The sequence below is a fragment of the Rhineura floridana genome, chromosome 6 (genome assembly GCF_030035675.1).
Source record: "Rhineura floridana isolate rRhiFlo1 chromosome 6, rRhiFlo1.hap2, whole genome shotgun sequence".
Classification (NCBI taxonomy): Eukaryota; Metazoa; Chordata; class Lepidosauria; order Squamata; family Rhineuridae; genus Rhineura; species Rhineura floridana.
In genome coordinates, this window is record NC_084485.1 from 63,388,907 (window position 1) to 63,413,231 (window position 24,325).

Consider the following 24,325-nt stretch of genomic DNA (forward strand, 5'->3'; position numbering starts at 1 on the left):
TTGGTTAATGACTGTGCCGAGGTATTGATAATCCTTGACAAGTTCAGTGTCCTCATTGTCAACTGTAAAGTTACATAAATCTTCTGTTGTGGAAACAATCAAACATTTTGAGCAAGTTGTTTTTAGAGGTTTGATTATCAAGAACATAAATTATAAGTTTTAGGAGGAACAGAAACATGGAAGTGACTTCTATTTGTCTGTTTGTCATATTTTAAAAAGGCATCTCTTATGTTTTGTTATGTTGTATTTGATTGTCCATTATATCACTCCATACGTTATAATTTTCTATCAAAAATATTCCAAAATATCGATCACATGGCCCCTAACAAAAAGATTGGCTATCTACTATCAGGACGTAACAAAATCATTACTATTAGTGTGGCCAAATTCATTCATTTTGTGCAACGAATACGATTGGAATCTTGGCCTGTTTAACTCGTTCTATATCATATGGACTCTGGATTGAACGCTTACCTGGAATGACCTCTTAGTATCATCGATATGTAATGTTTTAAAATTTTTTAAGATTTTAATTGATTCTTATTTTGTATTCTGTTAATTGCCTCAACATGACGGGTCTTTGACCGCAAATAAACTATTCATTCAGTGCATGGACAACAGTGGACAGACTATCCCGGTATCATAATCCTTGACAAATTCAATGTCCTGATTGTCAACTTTAAAGTTACATAAATCTCCAGCTGTAGTCCTGCTTTTGTGCTTTCCTCTTTAACTTTCATTTCAAATCATTACTGGTTTCTGCTAGTAGTATGGTATTGTCTGCATATCTTAAATTATTGCTATTTCTCCCTCTAATTTTCACACCTTCATCTTGGTCCAATCCTGCTTTCCGTATGATATGTTCTGCATATAGATTAGACAAATAGGATGATAAGATACACCCCTGTCTCACACCCTTTCCAATTGGGAACCAATCGGTTTCTCCATATTCTGTCCTTACAGTAGCCTCCAGAGTATAGGTTGCACATCAGGACAATCAGATGCTGTGGCACCCCCATTTCTTTTAAAGCATTCCATAGTTTTTCATGATCTACACAATGAAAGGCTTGGCTGTAATCTATAAAGTACAGGGTAATTTTCTTCTGAAATTCCTTGGTCTGTTCCATTATCCAACTTATGTTTGCAATATGATCTCTGGTACCTCTTCCTTTTCTAAATCCAGCTTGGGCATCTGGCATTTCTTGCTCCATATATGGCAAGAGCCTTTGTTGTAGAATACTAATTTGTATAGCATCTAAAAGCTAATCCACTAATTACATCAGTGGACTCATGCCACGCTGGTGTTGCTTGTGTGCTACTGATCATTCAGACATCTGTAGACTTAGGTTACCTATGTGTAGCAGAAGGTTTGTATGAAGAAAAGGGAAATGATAGTGATCAAACAGATCCTGAGAAAAAGATCAGCTACAAATGTCTTTAATTATACATAATCAATGATAGCTGAAATACCAAACCACAAGAGTATTTTATGTATAATACACAGAGTAAGATAATTGCAGGAAATCATGTATATAGGATAGAGATGAGAGAAGTAATTCCATCATGCTCATTTAGAGAATTATGGGCAATAGGAATAAGATGCTATTAAGCAGATTAAAGAACATTCATGTCTATGTGACATTCAGAAATTCCTTCCATAAGCATGATAGTTTTTCCAGGTGACCCAGCCATGGCCAAGTAAAAATGTGGTTTTGACTGAGCAGAAAGAAAATTCACACTAACTAAAAACCAAAATTAGATAACAAAATGTTGGGTAATTACTTGAAGGCAAAATAGTGAAAATGTACACTCCCATAAAACAAACAAAAGCATGAAAATCTAACTTAAGGATGTATACATCTTGTGAAATGTGTGCATGGCACCAACAGCATGGACATAATTTACATGGTACATAGGCCACCAACTGGTACACCATTAAACAAAACACAGCCAACTGAAAACAGATGTGCCTCAAACGGCTGGCTTCCTTTTTTCTGCTACAGATGTATTTCTGAATCATGCAGTGTCCTGCCAATGATTTACCAGCTGGGATCATTTGGAACTCTTGCTGATTATCATAGCAATCTATGTAACATAGATGTTTCTATGTAACATCTCCCAAAGTCATTTATTTTGCAGATCCCCCCAAAATCCATTCCCCTTTGATTGATTTCTCCCCCAAATGTTCATTTCCATCCCATTTCACCCCCAAATTAATTTTCATCCCAACAGTCCATCCTCTCTCTCTATAGATTGTTCCCAAATTATTTCCCCCTAAAAATAAGCACCTCATCTTCCCCAAATTATTTTTCTCTTTGTTTCCTACAAGCCAAAAGGAAAAGAAAAAAAAACTATTTTTTTTCTAACTGGTCATTAAACTGGGTTTTCCCCTCTGTCTTAAGTAACCCAGAACAGTAGCAACATGATCCTATGCATGAATGCCTCTGCCAAGCGGGATGGCAGGGATATTTAATTGTGGATTGTGTGTACAATTTATGAAGTTGCACTAGGGATGGAACTACGAGAGTGTACAATACTCTGTGAAACAATGAGCCGCATTCTGTTTGTCATATTTCTTGGATTTCAATTATGCACAAAGAGATGGCATCAGCACCTGGTATCCTTGGGTAGCTGCTAGGGCTCCATCATCCTGGCAGGCCCCACTAAAGATGCCTGCTCTGAGCTACTGCTTTGAAAAGGGGGCTTCCTTCAACAGTTGCCAGTTTTCCTTTCAGCAATATCCAATGAAGTAGTTATATTAGCATAAGGATTTGTGTTAGCATAACTGAACTTTCTCTTTCCTCTCTCTGTGCACCCCTGCACCCTAAGCACATCTGTTCTGGCAGGTTAGGGGAAACCCCAGATCAAATTTAGGGGCACACAGAGAGAGGGAGGGAAAGTTCTGCTGTGCAGCCAAAAGTCTTTGCACCAACGGAATTTCCTTATTGGCTCCTGCCCTTTGTCTTTTCTAAAGAATACTTCAGACGTTCCATTTTTCTACATACAACTGAATTCTGTGTGACACAGTTTCCTAAATGTGTGCTTCCATTCTAGGAAGCAGCCCTAAGTTAAGGATTTGTCTGGAACCAAACTTTCAGTGCAGAAGGGCAGTGTCAACATTGCTTTGTAGCTTGCACTCCTAAAGCCTATATGGACAATATTGTGGTCAAGAAATTTACCTTCACAGCGAGGAGCGGAGGGAGACCATGTGCCAGATGCTGTACAATAAATAGTTCCCTCTCCAATTAGATTGTAGCCAGGCTTGCATGTGTATTTCACAAACATTCCATCAATAAACAGTGCTTCTTCCTGGTTGTCGTGCATCCCATTTTGAACATACGGGGGTGGCTGACATTGTACCACTGAAAGAAGAGTTACAACGGAGAAAGAGAGAGGGGGAACACTAGGTCAGTGGCAACTGTAAAATTCAACAAAGTGTAATCCTGTGATTCAGAAGACCTTTGGACTAATCCACAATTCTTCCACTTATAGTTTGGAAGTGGTCCTCCACTTCCTAGTTTATGCAATTTTATGTTGGATTTCCTCTTCACTGCATTATCCATGGATCAAGAAAATTTGAATGAAATCAAGGGAAGGTTAGGTGAGAAAAATGTTGCATGGATGATGCAAAAAACATGTTCCCATGGGATCCATTTTAACTTGCCATATATACACAGCCTCAAAATCCATGGCTGAAATGGTTGGTAAATATTGCAAGATATTGTTGACGTAGCAAGTCTTCGAAAGTGGACAAAAACTTTTTAAAAAGCCCTCAACGGAAGGCTAGTTCAAGTTAGTATATATATGTTTTGAATGTCCTTTTAAACATGAATTAAATATTGCATATAAATCCCCATAAAGTTTTGCCTTTATTCATAAGTACATTGTGGCTGTCATCTCCATTCAACATTAACTCAAATTGTCTTAAACAAACATCACATAAATACTATGAAGGATAGATTCTGCATAAAGTTCATGGTTATATTTATGCTTTTTACATAGGACATATTAATTCAGATCAAACATTATACCTATCCATTACACGTCTTTTGCTCATCTAATATGCAGCAGCCTATCATTTGATTTGACTCCTATTTCAATATTCAGTCCAATCAATAAAATCCCCAAAACATATTTCATTTGGCACATTCTATGGCAGGAGTAGCCAACATGGTGCCTTCTGGATGTTATGGACTACAACTCCCATCATCCCTGACCATTGGCCATGCTGTTTGGGGTTGCTAGGAGATGCAGTTCAACACATCTGGAGGGCACCACATTGGTTACCCCTACTTAGTGGAATGATTAAATTACTTACAACCTCCCCTATGACACTGATTTGTAGGGATTCTAAGCAGCTTTCTTTTCTCTCTTTTTTTAACATACACAAATTCAGATAAGACTTTCATGCTTTTGCTTCATATCTGAAATTGCCAAAGGAAATCCAAAAAATTTAATTCCTGACTATTAGAAGGGGAAGAAATCCAGCCACACATATATTTATACCTACCTCTGACACAAATGGGCACAGGAGAATCCCATGTACCGTCAAATTGGCATTGAACTGTATGGTTGCCTTTCAGAATATAGCCAGGATCACATTCAAATATTACTGTCTCTGTGGGTTTAATTTGCCCTTGAGCATTTCTTATTCTTCCATTCTGGATTTTTGGATATGCACAGCCAGTGACTACAAATGCAAGGATAAAGCCACCATTAGATTCCATGTGTGAAACTCGGAACAAGAGGGTGTATTGTAGAAAATGCAAAGCCTTGATGTAAAACTCAACATTTCAACTTTCTAGAATCATATGAAGTCCTAAGCCGAATGGTAGTCTTTTCCTGATCATTGGAAAGTGCCGTAGGTCAGTGAGAGAATACACAATGCTTTGCATAGAAATGGTTGTAGCTTGGATTGGGCAGGAATTGCCAGACATTTATTTATTTATTTAACAGTTTTATAAACTGCTTCACAGCCTGAAGCTGTCAAATTGGTGTACAACCAGATAAAATGAGATAAATTAAAAAATACAATCTCTAAAACAATAAAACCATGTATAGAGATGTACACATAATATTCCTTAAAATGACTGGGTCACTCCTCAGGGAAAGCCTTCTTAAACAAATGCATCTTCAGTAGCACCTAAACATCAAGATGCTATGTGCCTGCCTAATTTTAGCTGGTAACTAATTCAAGAGGGCTGGAGCTGAAACACTAAAAGCACAGTTTCTAGAACAAACCAAGCATAACTTTGGGGCATGCACTACTCTTGGCAGTGCCTTATTTGAGGTGCACAGTTGACATGAGGTCTTACCCTCACACTCCTTAGCACATATTTCCTTTAAAAAGCAAATGACAAGAAATACTTTTTAAATTATTTTGAGGCGGCATCTGTGTAAATCTGAAACCATTTGATGAAGAACAATGAGGCTTCCATCTGGTGAGATGCCTCTCTTTTTAAGGAACATTTCCTCTACTTGCAAATTCCACTGCAATTAGGATCAGAGCTCCACTAGAATTAGCTATTTTTCACTTGTAAGCCTCTGCTTGCTTGAAAAAAAGTAAGGCTTTAACTCTGCCCTTGAAGGTTGCTTAACCTGTTTGTACTATCTCACTAATTTTGTGAGGGGTTTTTTTTGCCTGTTGTCTTAGGATTGCAGTACCCCCTTGACACTACCCCAAGATCTAAGGACCTCTCACAGCTAAGGGCTTCCTCATTTCCCCATCTTACCTTGTTATATGCAAATGTGAGACTAAGGATTGGATGAGAGTGATATCACCTTGATCAGGCCATGTCCTATTTATTAGTGGTGTAGCTATTGGTTAACTTGAGCTGCCTAATATACAAATACTGAAGGGTATTGGAAGTTTCCAAATACCATTAGGTGGGCTCATGGACTCACCAACTCACAACTTTCTTTCAGGTAGTCCTGGCTGTCTGCGTCTACAAACCACTTAGCTCTTTTTTCTTTCTGAATATCTGGACTTTAACAACAAACAACACAAAGGTTCTTACTTCTGAGTAGGCATGCATGGGTTTGCATTGCCAGGCATTAAAAGCATTTCCCATACATTTGTGATTGAAAAATGGATTTATGGAACAGCACTTTAAAGCACCATTTGATTTTCTCAAGTAATTCTTGATGTTGTTGTTATGTGCCTTCAAGTCGATTACGACTTATGGCGACATTATGAATCAGTGACCTCCAATAGCATCTGCTTTGAACCATCCTGTTCAGATCTTGTAAGTTCAGGTCTGTGGCTACCTTTATGGAATCAATCCATCTCTTCTTTGGCCTTCCTCTTTTTCTACTCCCTTCTGTTTTTCCCAGCATTATGGTCTTTTCTAGTGAATCATGTCTTCTCATGATGTGTCCAAAGTATGATAACCTCAGTTTCATCATTTTAGCTTCTAGTGACAGCTCTGGTTTAATTTGTTCTAACACCCAATTATTTGTCTTTTTCGCGGTCCATGGTATGCGCAAAGCTCTCCTCCAGCACCACATTTCAAATGAGTTGATTTTTCTTTTATCCGCCCTTTTCACTGTCCAACTTTCACATCCATACATAGAGATCAGGAATACCATGGTCTGAATGATCCTGACTTTGGTGTTCAGTGATACATCTTTGCATTTGAGGACCTTTTCTAGTTCTCTCACAGCTGCCCTCCCCAGTCCTAGCCTTCTTCTGATTTCTTGAATATTGTCTCCATTTTGGTTAATGACTGTGCCGAGGTATTGATAATCCTTGACAAGTTCAGTGTCCTCATTGTCAACTGTAAAGTTACATAAATCTTCTGTTGTGGAAACAATCAAACATTTTGAGCAAGTTGTTTTTAGAGGTTTGATTATCAAGAACATAAATTATAAGTTTTAGGAGGAACAGAAACATGGAAGTGACTTCTATTTGTTTGTTTGTCATATTTTAAAAAGGCATCTCTTATGTTTTGGTTTAGGTTAAAAGCCCATATATTAACAGCAAAGCAACAATTTACATGGTTGCAGGGTCTAAAGTAAAAAGGAAAAGAAAATCAATTTTAAAACTGAAATTGAAATTAATCGCAATATTCAAATCCCCTCCCCTAAAGCATACTTCTATCCGTCACCGTCAAATTTTATTTTTTCCCCAATACCTGGAACTGGTGCACTAGCAACCATTTCTTACTAAAACAAACAAACATTGTTTTTTCCTGTTTTCACAACTGTTGTCTATAAGGTATGGGGTAATACCCTTTAGACTTGTCTCTCAGTGCCCAGTGGGAAACAGGGTTATTGATCACACAACAGTTTGATGCGTCAAGGTCAGGTGCAGTCTGAAGGGGAAGTCTTATAGATGGGGAGGCTCATAGTCATACTTGCCCTGTTCACAGTGAGGTAGAGGAGGGTCCCATGTACCATCCACTTGGCAACGGACTTCTCTTGAGCCAGCTATTTTGTGGTCAGCATTGCAGTCAAATATAACTCTTTGGTTATACATGTAGGTGTCAGAATGACCAGTTGCTATTCTTCCATTCTTAACTTGAGGAGGTGGACACTGTGTCACTGAAAAGACAATGTTTTAACAAGGATACAGCAGTTAAAGATAAAAAAGAATATACCTATTCTCTCTGTGTGTATTAGCTGGCAGAATTGTTGACACCTGACTTTTCAAAGCTACCACTGACATCCTCCTCCACACATCTTCATATAAAGACAGCATGTCTGCAGAGCTATCAGTGGTACCACATACAGTACTTGAAGATATGACAGATCTTAACCCATCTTAGTACAGCTTCACCGAGGAAGATAGTGAATGGTTGACTCATACCACTGAAGAAAATCTTCCTAATGATTTTCCCACTCCTTGCACATGCAAGAAATGTGCAAGAGCCACTATTTGCAGATGCCATGATAACATCATTTCTTGCTCCAGAATTGGTGTTTATGAGTGTAGTGATGTTTGCCAAAATCCATTTAACTAGTGTTTAGGCCTAATGTGTGTTATGGTAATAATTGTATTAACTAACAAATAAAGAGGTTTATACTTCAGCAACCTTTTGCTTATTTTGCTCTTTGATCTAGGAATTAGTGGCATATCTGACACTGAATTCATGAAATCGCATTTTCCTTAAAAGCCTGTCAACTTTAGGTCAATAAGCATTATTAATGAAATTGTTCAACAAGTTTCTTAGGAACAAAATTTATAATTGTCTTCCTAAAATCAACAGTTTCTTAAAAGAATAACAATTCATGAAGCAAGGAAGTATAGTGGCCATTTTGCAGATTTGTGGCCATTTTGGGAAAAAATGATGGGGTCAGGATGATGTGACCAGGTCAGAAAATATCTGATATCATCCAAGAACACATCCCAGAAGACAAACTCTGTGTATGCACATTTGCCAATAGGCAGATGGCTGGCCTCCAGACTAGCAAGAGACCTTCAGCTCATGAGGTGAATTTTTGTATCTCTAGATGAGCCCACCCCTAGCTAAGGAGAGCCAATCAAGATAGATCTGCCTCCTTGAGACATCTGACAGAAAGCTAGTAGAAGCTTCTACATGCTTCAAGGGGGGGGGTCTAGCACAGAATATCAATTTTACATTTTTCTAAACTACACCCAGGTTGAAGTACTGTAACTGATAATTAACCTAACAACTTATCTAATTACATTAACATATAATTATATTAACTTCTAAAAGCAATAAAATATGTCTACCCTCCTCTTGTCTGACTTGTCTTTCAGATTGTAAGCTTCTTGACAGCAGGGACTTGTAATATGCCTTATATAAGAAGAGCCCTGCTACATAAGACCAATGTCCCATCTAGTTCAGCATCCTTTTTCTCGCAGTGGCCAACCAAATGCCCATGGGAAGCCCAGAACCAGGTTGTGAGTGCAAGAGTGCTCTGCCCTCCTGTCATTTCCAGCAACTGGAATTCAGAAGCATATTGCCTCCAACTATGGAGGCAGAGCATATCACTCATGGGTAGTAAATCTTATTCTTGGTCAGTCACCACTAATTCATATCCCATGAGCGTATATGTGAAATTAAGATTTTTTGCCTCGACATGCATCATTTATACTTGTTTACATTGAACTGCATTTGCCATTCACTCAGTTTTGAGAGGTCATTTTGGAACTCTTCGCAATCCTGTTTTGTTTTAATGACCTTGAACAATTTAGTAACATCAGCAAACTTGGCCACCTCACTGTTCACCCCACACTCTAGATCATTTATGAACAAGTTAAAAAGCATAAGTCCTAATACCAATCCTTGGGGGACTCCACTTTCTACAGCCCTCCATTGGGAGATTTGTCCATTTATTCCTACTGTCTGCTTCCTGTTGCTTAACCAGTTCCTGATCCACAGTAGGACCTCTTCTCTTATTCCATGACTGTTAAGTATTACTACATCGATGTTATGGTACAAATAATGGGCCTAATAATTAAATTCTCAGGGAAGGAATTAAGACAGTTCTAAAAAGAGATTGAAATGACGCACATGACCACACATTTGTGCTATGGGACTTGCAGATTGCGGTGTTATGTTGGTCAAAAAAACTGTTGCATGTAAAACATATTTCAGGCAAGGTAATGTCTCATCACATTTTCTTGATGCTTACCATCTCAAAGAAGAGAACCAAGTTAAAACGTATAGTTTTTTCTTTTCATCTTGTTGGGGGGAGCACATTATGCTCAACTAAGTTTTATTGACTAAAGCTTGTCTGATTTTGTTCCTAACATAAATCTTCTTCTCAGTTTACTAAATGAGAAAACAAAACTATAAATACAATAATAGATCATTAGTCTGTTTTCTTGGAGAGGTCTTTAACTGGAGATTAGAAAAAAATAGAGAAGCTCTGAGTTTTCTTGCATGCCACACTTCTGGGTGGCTTTTTTTACTCATGTGTAAAATACCATTCTGAAAAAGAGTTGTCAGTTAATGAAACTTTGGAAAATTATATTTGAAATGATATAGAGCATGTTAACTATATATGAAAATGAAAAATGCATCTGTAAGTTGCTGTTTTAATGGAATAACCCACCTGTGCCTTAGCTGCACAGATAGGTGAAGTCTGATAGCTTAGCAATATGGATACCCAATGGTTCCTCTGACTGGGCAATAACAAGAAAATGCTTGCCACAATATTGCCAAATTATCATGTTTAGGAGTTAACACAACTTGGACCTTTCTACATAGACAACAGAAAAATTAAGAGTAACGTCAGAAAACCACACCTCCACAATATGCACGGCCATGCCAGATGCCATTTAACCCATCCTCAGTAGTACAGTAAATAGAAGCATTTCCAACAAGGGGGTAGCCCTTTTTACAAGTGTACGTTACAGCTGTCCCATAGGAAAATTCTTCCATATATCTCCCACTGTGCTGGCCATGGGGAATATCTGGTGGTGGGTAACATGGAATGCCTAGGGACAGAAATAGAAGCAGATGTAGACTGAAAATAAATATTTTAGTGGGTTTTTTGTATTTTAGAAAACTGTATTAATAACGTTATATTATACTATATTATATTGTATTTTATGGCTGTATTGTTGTTTGCCATCTTGGGTAGACATGGTCCAGAAAGGTGGTGTATACATATTTCAAATAAGTAAATTATTTTGTTCTTTCAGATGAGCTGCTCCTTGGGTAATGGCAATTACTCGAGTGAATAGGTAAAGCTAAAGGAAGATATGCTATTAATGAGTATGAATGTAACATTAGCTACAACATATAAGCAAGCAATAATTAATGGGAAAATACATGTCTAGAGTCCTTTAATTTGCCATTCACATTTCATAATCAAACTCAAACACTACAATGGATGAAATAAACACTTTCATTAGCAACTGCATATCAGATGTCAAACTCCTTAGATACCAAAAGAGGCTATCTGCTGTCATTTTCTCACACTGTTTCTTTTGAAAGGACAATTAAAACGACTGGGGCAGGGGACGGAGAGATGGATCTGTGACAGAGAGATAAAGAAATGAGTTGTAGGAAGACAGTGAACAGGATTTCCTCCCTAAGTAAGAACTCAAGGTCACTGAAAATGATGAGTGCCATGTTTTATGACAAACATATAAAGTTGTTCTATTACTTCTATTATCCTATGCAAAATAAGCATTAAAAAGAGAATGGTTTGAACTGGCTAGTTATAAGGTAGTTGCTTGGATGTAATATGCAAAATATCTGAAACAACCAAAAATACCAAAGATGGATAGATAAATAAAATGTGACAGTATGCTGTAGTGGCTAAATTGACAAGTTTTAAAAGGTTACAAGAAAGATGCTAGGCGTTAGATTTATTTATAATTAAGTAGAAATCATACATAGATTTTGAATTGTATGAATTTTGTTCTGTAAGAATGTCAGATAGTTTTGTAAGGATTATGTTTTTAGAAAAGAGGACCATTTTTTAAATAAATTTGTAAAAAGTAAGTCTGTCAGTGCCTATTAGCCATGATAGTAAGGAATGTAAACCTATTATCAGGAACAGTATACTTCTGGCTACCTCCTGCTGAGATTTACCCTTTGGAATTCACTCCCCTTAAATATTAGACACCTGCTGAAGACCTTCCACTTTCAAAAAGCCTTTTAAGTAAATATCTGATCCCAGTCTGTATCTGTATTGGAATAGTTTTTAAGACTTTTTAAAGATGCTTTGTTTTTATGATTTTATAAAAAAGATATTTTTTAGTGATTTATTGCTTGTTGTTTGCTGCCCTGGGCTTCCTTTCGGAGGAATGGCAGGATATAAAACAAACAAACAGCTATTACCATATTTGAAAAAAAGTTTTAAGTACTTCCTTCAGATTTCAGACAAGAATAGGAAGATATGATGCCAACGTGTTCAAAAGGCTACAAAAATATTGGTACAAATGAAATTATTCTGATACATTTTTATTACAATAATCTCATTTTACAATGATCCCATGATTTTGAAGAGTTCTCTCACAATTTGAATAGCAGATCTCATTAACTGGAATGAACTTGAATCCTCAGAACTATTAACTGGAATACTTATCAACTTGAATATTCAGAGAGGACTGTCAGAGGCACACAGAGAAGTATTTTCCAAATTTTAGACAATACACATAGGCACAAAAGGCTACTGTGAGGCTGCCAAAGTAGTGCATCATACCTACTAATTACAGTATATCTGACAATCATTGATTTCAGCTTTTGTTTCCAAATAACGTTAATTTCATTCTAAAATGAAAATTTACCCACCCCAATTTAATTGCCTTTAGACAATCTAACAAGAACATCTGGTACAAAAATTTCACTGTATTATCTTTGTGTGACTGTATTCTTTTGTCAGTTTAATTCGCTTCAGGGGGATTTATAGAAAAAAATAGTGGTGGATTGTGTCCCATTTTTGAAACTGAGCTTCTATTCCATATTGTGCCACAGGCATAACTTCTATTCCATATTTTGCCACAGATTTACATGTGGCCTTGTTCTGTCTGTGATGTTGCTGGACTACAGCAAGCAAGTTTTATTCTTTCTCATCTATGCTAGATTAATGTTGAGGTATACTGGTGCCATATAAGAATACTATTTACATACATAGCTTAAAAACGTATCCTACTTACGCTGACAAAAGGGAATGTCACCAGTCCATGCTACTCGTCGATCAGATATCACACACCGTCTGCTGGAAGACTTACCAATTAACCTGTGCCTGTATTGAGAAAGAAGCAACTGTGGACTGTCACCTTCTGTCTCATGAGAAGCCTAGAGTTTACATGCTTAGAAAGTGAACGTACATTTTGTTTACCTATCTTTCACAAACAATTGCAATGTTTTTAAAGGACAGGAAAGCATATTCCTTGTCAACCAGGATTCTGCTCACCATATCCAGTTCGGATTTATTTACTGTATTTTTATTGTTCCTGGTGTCTAGTGTCCTATTTTGCTGATACCCTTTGAGCAAGCAATCCAGGTCTTTTGCTGAGGGTAATATGGCTTTATAGAGCCACTTCCCTAATTCATTTTATTTGTATATTAAAAAATAAGATATATTGTCCACTGAAAGGAAGGAACGAAGTTTCACAGTATGGTGCAATCTTATTTACAATTCCCTGGGAGTAAATTCCATTGAATTATGTCATTTAAAATTTAAGAAAAATATAGCAGCTTGGGGGGAGGGGAAATAAATGTGAATTAGTGATCATGACAAAACAGTACAAAAGGCCTGATTACCTGGTTATATACCAACCGGCTGGTAAATTTACAAGAAAACAGGCAAGAGACTTAGGAAAAGAATGGACTCCAAACAAATGGCAATGGTTATGAAGAGATGTACTATTTATATTAATATCAGCTGATTTAAAACTATTCAAAACCCCACTGCTGACAGGCTGAGCTGGATCTGTCCATCAGTACAAGGATGAATAATGGTGCTGCAAAGCAGGACATGCAGATTTTCTACATATTTGGGTGGATGTCCCAACATACAAACTTTCTGGATTACAACTTGGAATGGTAATACCCTAAAGCTATACTATTGACTTATCGTATGGGCTTAAATCATTGATCTTAATTTGGAATTTGGAAATGATTGCTAATTTACTCTCAGCTCTGGACATAGTAGCAGACTGGGGATGGGAGATTGCTGCTCAGCCAATTTTAGAATGGTTTAGGAGAGTCTGGAATGTAACAAAATTATCTATGGTAATTTTTTATAGAAGACTAACAACCAACAGACAAACAAGTTTACTCAACCATGGTTCTGATTTGTGTTATTTTTGAATAGCAAGTATCAGGGCAGTATTCTACCTTATACCTTGTTTGCTATATTACATTAATTAATTAATTAATTGATTGATTGATTGATTGATTGATTTCCCGCCCTTCCTCCCAGCAGGAGCCCAGGATACAAGAAGAACTTTGTCCATTCTGCTTGGTCTCTTCCGCTTTTCTTTAGTAGCTCAGCATTTTAGTCTGTTTTATTTGTACCTTTCTGTGACATACTGTGTAGATTTTGTTTCTCATAGGTGGTGTTATGACCCCAAAGTCTAAAATCAAGGATCAGAGTTAGAGGCTGCAGAATGGAATCAGACCAAATTCAGATCTCTGAGCCTGCCCCTGAAAATTGAGAAACCATTCTGGGGGCTGACAGGCAGGAGCCCACAAAGTAACCTCCCATCCCATCAGAGTCTGCTGGGGCAGAGCCAGGACCCTCACAGGCACCTTTCCCAATCCTGAGGAACCCAATACCTCCCACCGCACCTCACTGTTCCAAGTGCACCAGGATGGAGGCTATGGAACTAAGGAGTGCCTATCCTCAGGCCAGAGGGATGACCCCTTTAGGCTCTGAAGTTATCCACAAGAGGACACAGCCTGGAAGATGAAGTCTGGGGACAGTTACTTAAAAGGGCAGTCTGCTGCTCTCAGTCTTTGCTGGAGCAAGTTCTTCACTCAGAGCAATCCATGGTTCTGCAATTGCTGCATTGCTGCCTTCGTCCTAGGATCTAGCATTGGACCAGAACATGACAGTAGTAGAAGTTTATGTGCTTGGATTTTGAAAACAGCAAAAAATCCACACATTTTATCTTTGCTCATTTGCTAGAAATGCCACATTTCTGACACAGATCATACTTTTTTTTCTGAATTAAAATTTGATTTCATTTTACATCCAATAAGGATTATTTTTAAGTGTAACTGTAAGAATTACCCACACTCAGGAGAAACTACTCTGTATGGGTGTCTCTAGACTTGTCAGAATTTTGTGTGGGGAATTTCAGTTTGCACATTTTACAATGGATTAAAGGGCTCTGTCGCCCTAGTGTAATAAAACCACTTAAAAACAGCACCTGGACTTTTTGTGGATTGGAAAGTGATGGGGGATACATTGGAAAGTGTGAGTTGGAACAAAGAACTAATGGGAAGATGTGTAAACACCTCACAAGTGAATTAGGATGAATACAGGATGAGTCCTCATTGTCATATAACTGCCCCACAAACAAATCAGAATGAATGCTCAGTAAAGACATGATATAATCTAACCTCTGCATAAACTTTGTGTAAACAAACCAAAGGCCATCTAATCCAGCATTCTCTGCTCACAGTGGCAAGCCATATACCTATGGGAAACCCCTAAGCAGGACATGAGCGCAGTAGCACTTTATTTCTTTCTGATAATGGATTCTGAACATGCACAAGATTAAGCAGAGAAAATAGTTAATCCCTAGGATTACAAGCATTTTTTTTCCCTCACAAGAATCCTATGACTTTAAAAACAAACAGAAATCAGTTGTTAAAGATTTTGGGAGATAAAAGGAGAGAAGCATTACCAGATTATTACTGCTGTTTATGCAGCTGTGAAAGGTAGAACAGCTCTGTGGGAAGGGGGTGGGTGAAATTGGCAGCCTTCTTGGTTTCCCTGATGCTTACCCTTCTTCACAGATGTAATTTACAGTGGAGCCAAGGAGAAGATCTTTGGGTACAATCAACCTGCCATTTTCTGGTTCTCCTGGATGTCCACATGATTTTTCTAGCAGAAAACAATATAAATTGTATATTCATTCTCCTTTTTATGTCAAGGTGATCTAAAAGGCAAGCTATGATAAAAGTTTCTGCCTGCATGTCATTTAAAATTAATAAATTCTCAAAGGCAGAATTGCACTACTTGATACATCTCTTGTATACAAGCCATTGAAGTCTCTCTTTTATAGGTATTTCAAATAATGTTAAGAGACTTACTTGTACAGAGCTCCAGAACTTCAGACCACTCCTGGCTTTCAAGGCATGTACTAGAGTATTTCTGCCCAGGACGTCTGGTATAGCCTGGACGGCACATATATTTCACAGTTGAACCAACAGGAAAGGAATTCTTTTCTTTATACTCATCGGTTATCTCAGCAAAATCTAACCTAGTGGGGGGGCCACAGCTGCCTAATGATAAAAAGAGAGGAAAAATGAGGTCACTGTGAAACTCTGCCAAAATGCAGTTTTGTAGTTTTGACCTATCATCCCTTCTTTTACCTGCAATATGTAAATAACCATCCCATATCTTTAAGAGTAAACAATAAGGCCATAGCCACACAGAATGGGTGGAAGCCTGATTACTTCTAGGATATTCCACAACTGCTCCCTGCATTTTTCAGTTAAACAAACTTAAGCTTGTTAGGGTCTATGTATTTATCTTCTGGCTGTTCTGGAATAATTCATTGTCCAGGGCCTTTTTTTAGGGAGGCACTAGAGACAATTGCCCCAGGGTTCATGCATGGAGGGAGCATATAGCATTGGCATTGCTGCAGTATTGACAACTTTTAGAAATGAGTCAGCACAGAACTGCCATCTCCACTTAGTACTGTTATCACCATTTGGGCTGGGCTCCTTTTCCCCCCTCACAGGGGCCACCAGTTCCACCTGCCCTATAAGGAAAAGCAACAAGATCATCTGCTCTGAGTTGATGGTATCAACAAGACCTCTCTGAATCTACCTGCTACAGTGGGAGTGACCACAACCCAGCAGATTACAGCTAGGCCGGTTGAAGACCAAGGCCTCATCCTGAAAAGTCAACAACTTTGCTTTCCATTACAGTCTCTTCCAGGCAGGTTGAGTCACCAGGTGGTTTCAGAGGCCACGAAGGCCTTTTTTTAAAAAATGGTGAGCAGCTTGTTTCCACCCAAGCTGATGATTATAAGAGCTTTTAAGAATTCAGCTCCCGAGTTTGTTTTCTTGTTCTTTCCCCATCACTTTTTTTGATTGTAAACCCAATACTGTTTCGTTTTTATTGAATTGTAAGCTGAATGGGAGCTTTATCAACTGATGCTTTGAATAAATAATAACCTTCCCACCCTCCAAATCCTACTAATTTGAAGCTCATAAATCTAATGGGACAAATCACAAAGCAAACTCTGCTGTAGTATTCTTTTGCCATGACAGGATGAAGGTTGCAACTGTGGGCAGTACTAATAGCAGCAGCCCAGCTCAACCATAATCAGATCTACCAGAATGCCCTCTAGGTTCTCTCTTCTCACTGGTTCAGTTTGCATGCAACACTCTGGGAAACCATGTCGTACTCTGAACACACAAGTGTGCTGGTTCCAAGGGAGGAGACTGTGGCTGTGCTCTCTGGCGCTAAATCATGGTTTTACTAAGCATGTTGTTCAAACCTTGGCTCATATCATCTCTCCTCCAGACAAATTGGGATTCCGTGTTTGCATAATGCACAAAGTCAGCGGTTGCCAACCTGTGGCCTTACAGATGTTTTTGGACTCCAACTCCTACCAGTATTATCTAGTGTGGCCAATGGTCAGGAATGATGGAAGTTGTACTCCAACAACATCTGGTTCCCTATCCTTGCGCTAGCCCAACCACGGCTTAACTCCAGGTAGAACACAAGAAGCAGGATGGGAGAAGCACTGTATCAGCAATCTCCTCTGTAGAAATCTGGATACTTTCAAGTTCACACTAAGCTATAGTTTGGCTTAATATTAGGTGATTCTCTTTTCCCTCCATGCCCCCCCTAAATCTGTTCTGGGTTTCCCCCCCAACCTTCCAGAGCAAATTTAGGGTTGGTACAGGGGAAGGGGGGAATCCTCATGTACTAGCACCAGTGTTGGCACTAGCACAAAAATGTAGTTGAATACCACCCTCAAACTCCCTCCTAGGGAAGATCAGGCAGTCCCCTTCCCTGGCCACATTCAAATAGAATTTAAATATATTGTTTAGTGTCCAGGCCTTTGAAATGGGATAGAAACATTTAGGCACTATAGATTTTAAAACTGTCATTTTAATTATTGTTTTTGGATAGTTTTTATCAGATTTTGTTTTTGGGTGCCCTCAGCAACCTTCAGGGAGGGAGTGTAGGATATAATTTAATAAACAAACAAGTGTTGAAACTTTTATAAACATCCCAACTTTACATCAGATATAGCATAGCCATGACATCCTCATGTGCAGTGCTAACAATAGTATTTCAGACACACTATGAAAATTGTACAAAATAGGGAAAAACCCATGCTGAATTAAAAGGTTATGTTTCCTAAATAAGTTTCCCACATACATGTTAGGTGTGTTATGCATTTAGAGGGCTTTTTCCTCTTTTCTAGTATAAAGCTAGCAATCAAATGGGACTTTTTAGAATTATTTCTTTACAAGAATCCACTGAGGAAGTTGAATTACTTCCTTCAGAAACTCCCCCATGCTCTTGTATGCTAATGTAGATTATATGCACTGGCTCTATAGCAGCATTCAAATGACTCTCCTCATGTATACACGGAATGCATGCAAAAGAAGCAGAACTGTGCTAACCTGGCCACACCCTAAAATGCTGATGATACCACAGGCAACCCACCCTGGTGACTGTATGCTTAGCATTAATGAGAAAGTACTGTATGCGTGTAGGTCTCTTCATCGCTGTCAGAAGCCCTGAAATGTAAATTTTTAAGACCCACTCTATTTTGTGATTTTAGATTGTTTTTAATTGTTCTTGGTGCTGTATTTTAGAATCGTTGTGACCCACCCTGGGACCTTTGGGTGAGGCGCGGGTAATAAATGTTAACAGAGCCAGGTTTCTCAAATGTGCAAAAGAACCCTATGCTATGGACACATAGTAATAGTATGCACCTAGGTCTGTCCATACAGTACCAGAAGGATGTGACCTGTGACAGGATTAGCTTCCAAGCATGTGGGTAGCAGACATAATCCAACTCTCCTTATGCACTTGGTGAACATGTGAGAAGAATCATAAAAAACCTGTTATATCCCATCTCACTAAGATAAAAAATATATATAGAAATTTAAGCTGTAGTGCTTTCTTCAAAAGTAATCCAGTTCAGAGGTAATCCAGAGGTAACTAGTCCAAATTGGACTAATCTGATAGGAAAATTATCCTTTGTATAAATGTACATCGTTCCTTCTATCACAAGCCAGTTGGTATTACCATCCCATTAATATTGTTGCAGCTATTTACATGAAATAAACTTTAAACATGCAATGAATCCATTTTTTAAAAAGCCTTCTCTTGCTTTGCTTACCTTGCCCATCTCTCATTTTTCCTTCTAACAGTGTGGTTTGGGGTCTACTTACCCTGTCTTAGAGCACTTAACATTTACATTTACATATATATATATATATATATATATATATATATATATATCATAAGTCCCCACAATGGCTTCAGAGCCAAGGAAAGAGGCAGCAAACACCAGCCCTTGGTTGATATAGCTCAAAATGGGGGGTGGGGAGGAGGAAAAAGTAGGAACAGTCCTTCTGTTTCTATAACTTCTCACCCATCCCTACAATTTTAATTTCATATTCCTGTGAGAAAGTATGTGTAGATACTGTCGTATTTTTTTTTGCTCAGAAATGACTTACGTAGGAATTATTACTGTTTGAGTAGCCCTGGCCATGTAGCCGGTGTAGGATATCTGTGGCCCCCCAGCTGTTAGATTTCAGCTCCCATCAGCCTCAACCAGCATAGACAATGGTCAGGGATGATGGGGGTCATATTCCACCCCTGCCCTCTGAAAGAAAAAAGCATTTGCTTAGGGTACATAAGATGTACCTGATTTTATTAATAAGCTTGCCACATAACTGCATTCGCCCCACTTTGTGTGAAAGTACCATCTCCTCAGTCACACTGAGGTTCACCTTGTTCTTCCGGTTTCAGCAGAAACAGGATTTGCACAGAGCCGATTACTTGGTTCATGTGTAATTCCCTTGAATAGGGCTGTGAACAGCAATGGTTTTACAGCTGAAAGATGGTACCTTTGCTCCAAACTAAACATTGTGCGGATTTGCTGGTTTGGGGCAAACTTAAATAGAGGACCTACCCTTAGATTCTCAGCCCCCTGGAAAGTATAGTATTGGATTCAAAGACAGGCAAGAAAGTAATAAACAAAATGATTGGGCTCTTAATTGGCTTTTTAAAATAAGGCTTTGGCTACATTTCAGAAAGGGAAAGGCTGTAGCACAGTGGTAGAACATACTTTGCACGCATAAGGTCCCAGGTTCAATCCCTGCATTTTTGTTAGGACTGGGAGAGTCTCCTCCCTGAAATCCAGGAGAGCCATTGCCAGTCAATGTAGACAATGAGCTAAACCAGCCTTTCCCAACTAGTGGGCCACCAGATGTTGTTGGACCACAATTCCCATCTTTCCTGACCATTGGCAATGCTGGCTGAGGCTGATGGGAGTTGTGGTCCAACAACATCTGGTGGCCCACTAGTTGGGAAAGGCTGAGCTAGACACACCATTGATCTGACTCAATATAAGGCAGCTTCCTATATTCTCAAAGGCAGTATTATACAATTTTGGTAGTTTTTTCAAGGCTTTGCTTTGCAACTAGATAGGACTAGAGCAGCTGTTAGAAGTATTAAGCAAATTAGAAGCTGTCATTTGAATGAGTCCAGGGGACACTGGATATGTTAATCAGTAGACCCAGTTGTTTAAATTTAGGTCTACCCCTTTCACTATAAAGCTGAGCTATGCATTCCTCTTCCCTTTACATCTCCATTTATGTCCCACTTTGTGTGCTGCTGACCTCTCCAGAACCTTTCTCCAAGCAACTTAGGCAGCACCTACTTTAGACAGACACTTGTCATGAAGAAGGTGGCAGGCCACCCACCTAAAAAAGAAAAAGTAAAAAGAAAAAAAGCATGGGAAAGGTGGAAGCTAGACAGGCAGAAAGCAGCATTTCAAAGTTCAAATCTCTCACCTGCAGCCCCCAAAGCAATGGGCAAAAGTCCAGCTGAACCCCATAGTAAGGTGAACATGCATGCATAAATCATAGCTCTTGTTCCGATCAAAGCAATGAATAAGAGGTTGGTGAACCTTGCAGCTATATAAGCATAGAAGAGGAAGCAGCAGCAAGCAAATAAATGGGACTTTCAGCCCAAAGGGAACTGGACAGAGAACTACAAAAATGCTTCCTAGACCTTCTTGGCACTTACAAGTATTATGTAAGCCCTGGGCACAGCTTTGCCTACAATCTGGTTTCAGTTCAAGCACAGCCCTTGAACACAACAGATAGAAAGGCTAAAATCAATGAGATTCTCATTTGGGAAGTTATGCACTGGCTCGGGGTATCCCATCTCCAAAACTATTTTACAGTTCCCACAGTACCACTTCTGGCAATTGTCCTCAAGCTCAGTCTCCATTTCTTCCGAGGAGATACAAATTGCTAGATCACAATTGCCTTTGGATAGGAAAGAGGTTGGGATACTTACTGGCTTTCAAAATTAACATCCCTATTTTCCAGGGAAACATTAAAATGGAAAGATAAGTTGTGGTGCACAATAAGTTTTTATAAGGCAACTACATTTTGCACCTTAAAATGCATCCCTCTTAGCAACAGAAAGGTTGTTATATGGCACTCCAGGGGCTGGGATTTTTGCCTACTCCCAAAGCTTATTAAAACTAAGCACTACACTTTACAGCCTATCACAAACTCTTTAGTGTAAGTTCAACAATTGTTTGTTTTGCACTGCAAATTCTCCCATGGGATCTGCTTCATTCTCTTGGCAAGTAAGGTTGCTCAAAAAAGTACACCATTCGACAGAAACTGTTTTTAACAAATGAGACCTATTAATTACAATTAAAATTTGATAGTGGGTTCAGACATGCATTTTCATTTCCTTCGTCCCATTTCTCTGTTCACATTCCAGTTTCTTAAACTTCAGCCAGTTGTGGCTTCCCAAATTACACATTGGGATTTTTGAGTTAGCAGTACTCCGAAGCAACCATCCACACATTTCAAGTTATTTACTGCACTGAGGTGCTCTCCACATATGAAAAGCATCACCCAGAAAGGGATTTGCAGTACCAATCCTTGCTCATGAAATTGCAGAGTATACATTTAACTGCATCCCTTGCTAATCCATCTGGAAAAGCTACTCTGCAGAAAGATGATAGGGCCCAGTATGGTATACAGCACTTTAGTGCTTGCAGTGGACAACAGAACTATTATCCTTGCTTTCATCATAGCAGTCAAGTTGTCTAGAGGCCCACAACAAGAGGGGTTGGGTAGGCGCAGACAAGCTAAGAGTTAAAGAATTCATGTTTGCACACCAGCCTTTCCCAACCTGTGGCCTGCCAGATGTTTTGGACTACAACTCCCACCATCCCTATTGGGCTTGCTGGTTGGGGCTGATGGGAGTTGCTTTCCACATAATTTTGGACTACAGCAGGTTGGGGGAAGAACGGCGAAAAAGCAAGGAGTTTACGGCACTTCCTTTTCTATTGTTTTCTTTATTATATAACTATCTTGGGCCTAAGAAAGCTGTAGCTACTTCCAGTTTTAAGTGCATTTTCATAGTAATACTATCAACTTAGAAGAATGTCCCATATTCAATTGCCAGTTACATTTCAGTAAATGCATGTACTAACAAAACCTCTAGAGAGGCTTTTTCCACAGCAAGCCCTCGCTATTAGAAGGAAAGGCCCTTGAGTATTGTTCATTGCAGCTACCCCATAACCAAAATGACATTTTAAACGACGGTATGCTCTTCTCTCCCAGCTATTTAATAAATGCCCATTACATTCAACTTTCAATTTTTAAAAAAATTAAAACTGGGAACAGTGAGCAGCATAGGGCCCACTTTGATATGCTGGGAACATAGAGTTATATCCAAGGCACCATCTCATGAAGTTTTGCTAAGTTAAAAGGCTGCGTGGAATGCTTGGTTGGGTGCCACAAAGGAGAAGTTACCTGTAGCTGCTTACTCACAAATGTTTAATGCATTGTGCATAGCTGGAAACTGATCTCTGGGGCAGCATTCAAAATAGCTATGTTTTCTACTCTTAGGAGTACAGAAGTCACCAATGATGCTTAAGAGGGGAGAGAGACTCTGTTGCCATCAGGGGAGGCTGCTTCCACCTGCCTTGCCCCACCCTCCAGCCTTCAAAAGGGAGCTGCCTCAAGAGAAGGACTATGAGGGGAGAGAGACTCTGTTGCCATCAAGGGAGGCTGTTTCCACCTGCCTTGCCCCACCCTCCAGCCTTCAAAAGGGAGCTGCCTCAAGAGAAGGACAATGAGGGGAGACTCTGTTGCCATCAGGGGAGGCTGCTTCCACCTGCCTTGCCCCACCCTCCAGCCTTCAAAAGGGAGCTTCTTTAGGAGGACTTTCTGATCTTTGGGTTGGGCTGTGTGGGTTGGGGGATAGCTTCTACTTTGTTGTTTAGTTTTATTGCTTCTTTTTTGATGTTTATATACTTTTATGTCTGATGTTTATATGCCTTTATTTTGTACGTCGCTCAGAGTGGTTGGGTTTCCAGCCAGATGAGCGACTAATAAATCGAATAAAATAAAATAAAAATAAATAAATTCATCTGCCAGTCCAGGCAGCTTCTATACATGGAATGAGAGGGATGCTCTCTTGTCCTTTGCCTCAAGAAGCAAAATGTCTTATGCCAGCTCTGTTCCTGCTGCCCTATAATAACAAATCCACTCAGAAGTGGTGGTGCAAAAATTGTGAAAATGTGCTTTATATACTTGTAATCCAATCAGCTGTAGCTGGTCAGAGTTGCATGGACATGAGCTCTCTCCTTAACAACTGAATGGGCTTAAGCCAAGAGTGCAACAGTGCCCGGTGGTATCGCTCTGGCTTGTCATTTTCGTCCTTGAAAAGCATGTTTATTCCAACTGAAAGGAAACACAGCATAGCTTAACATAACTGCTAGTTGCAAATATTGCCACTGTTTGCTCCCTTGTCCAGGTTGCCCCTGAAGCAGGTGCATGTATCATCTCACTCTAGTTTTGATACTGGTCCCACCAAGGCTCATTGCCAGCAGTGCAGGGACCAGACCACACTTATATAATGTTATTTGCTATTTAATTAGTTTTTTGTACAATGTATTGCTTGATTGATGTATTGCCTTGTTGTTGTATTTTTATATTTGTGTTTACTTTTTCTGTAAGTCGCCTTGAGGGCCTTTTGGCCAAAAGGCGGGGTATAAATAAACATTAACATAACATAACATTGTATTCAACATTTATTCAATTTATTTGCACACATTCTCAGATAAACTTTTGTTCTTTATACATATTTCATATTTCTCTACATACTTCATAATTTAAATAAAAAGTATAAATTCAACATAAATTTTAAAAACAGCATTTAACAAATAAAATACCTTCCTGAATGTAATGAGCTGAAGTGCTGCACTTTCCACTCACATAGATTTTAATGGGAGAGTTATTTTACTTAATTTCTTCCCACTGAAATGAATGTGCCATAAAGTGTACTTTAATGTTTTGGTTAAGTACAGAAAGCTTGTGTTTGTGTATGAAAATACAGCAAAAGGGAAAGTGCGTATTTTCTATTAGGCACATGTTATTGTTCTTAGCACTTTTTAAAACCGTGAGAGGAAGACAGCTTTTACAAT

The 24,325-nt window shown here is 38.9% G+C and overlaps 1 protein-coding gene across 1 annotated transcript in view; it reads right to left on the reverse strand.

The window, feature by feature from the left end:
* Positions 1-24,325, reverse strand: part of CR1 (complement C3b/C4b receptor 1 (Knops blood group)) — a 296,948-nt gene that overhangs the window by 159,062 nt on the left and 113,561 nt on the right. The window contains exons 20-28 of the mRNA XM_061630611.1: positions 20,658-20,780; positions 15,693-15,884; positions 15,384-15,483; positions 12,581-12,669; positions 10,217-10,408; positions 7,356-7,542; positions 5,913-5,986; positions 4,511-4,690; positions 3,180-3,362 (exon numbers count right to left, since the gene is read on the reverse strand). Coding sequence (XP_061486595.1) covers positions 3,180-3,362; positions 4,511-4,690; positions 5,913-5,986; positions 7,356-7,542; positions 10,217-10,408; positions 12,581-12,669; positions 15,384-15,483; positions 15,693-15,884; positions 20,658-20,780 — 1,320 coding nt within the window. The remainder of the gene's footprint in view (positions 1-3,179; positions 3,363-4,510; positions 4,691-5,912; positions 5,987-7,355; positions 7,543-10,216; positions 10,409-12,580; positions 12,670-15,383; positions 15,484-15,692; positions 15,885-20,657; positions 20,781-24,325) is intronic.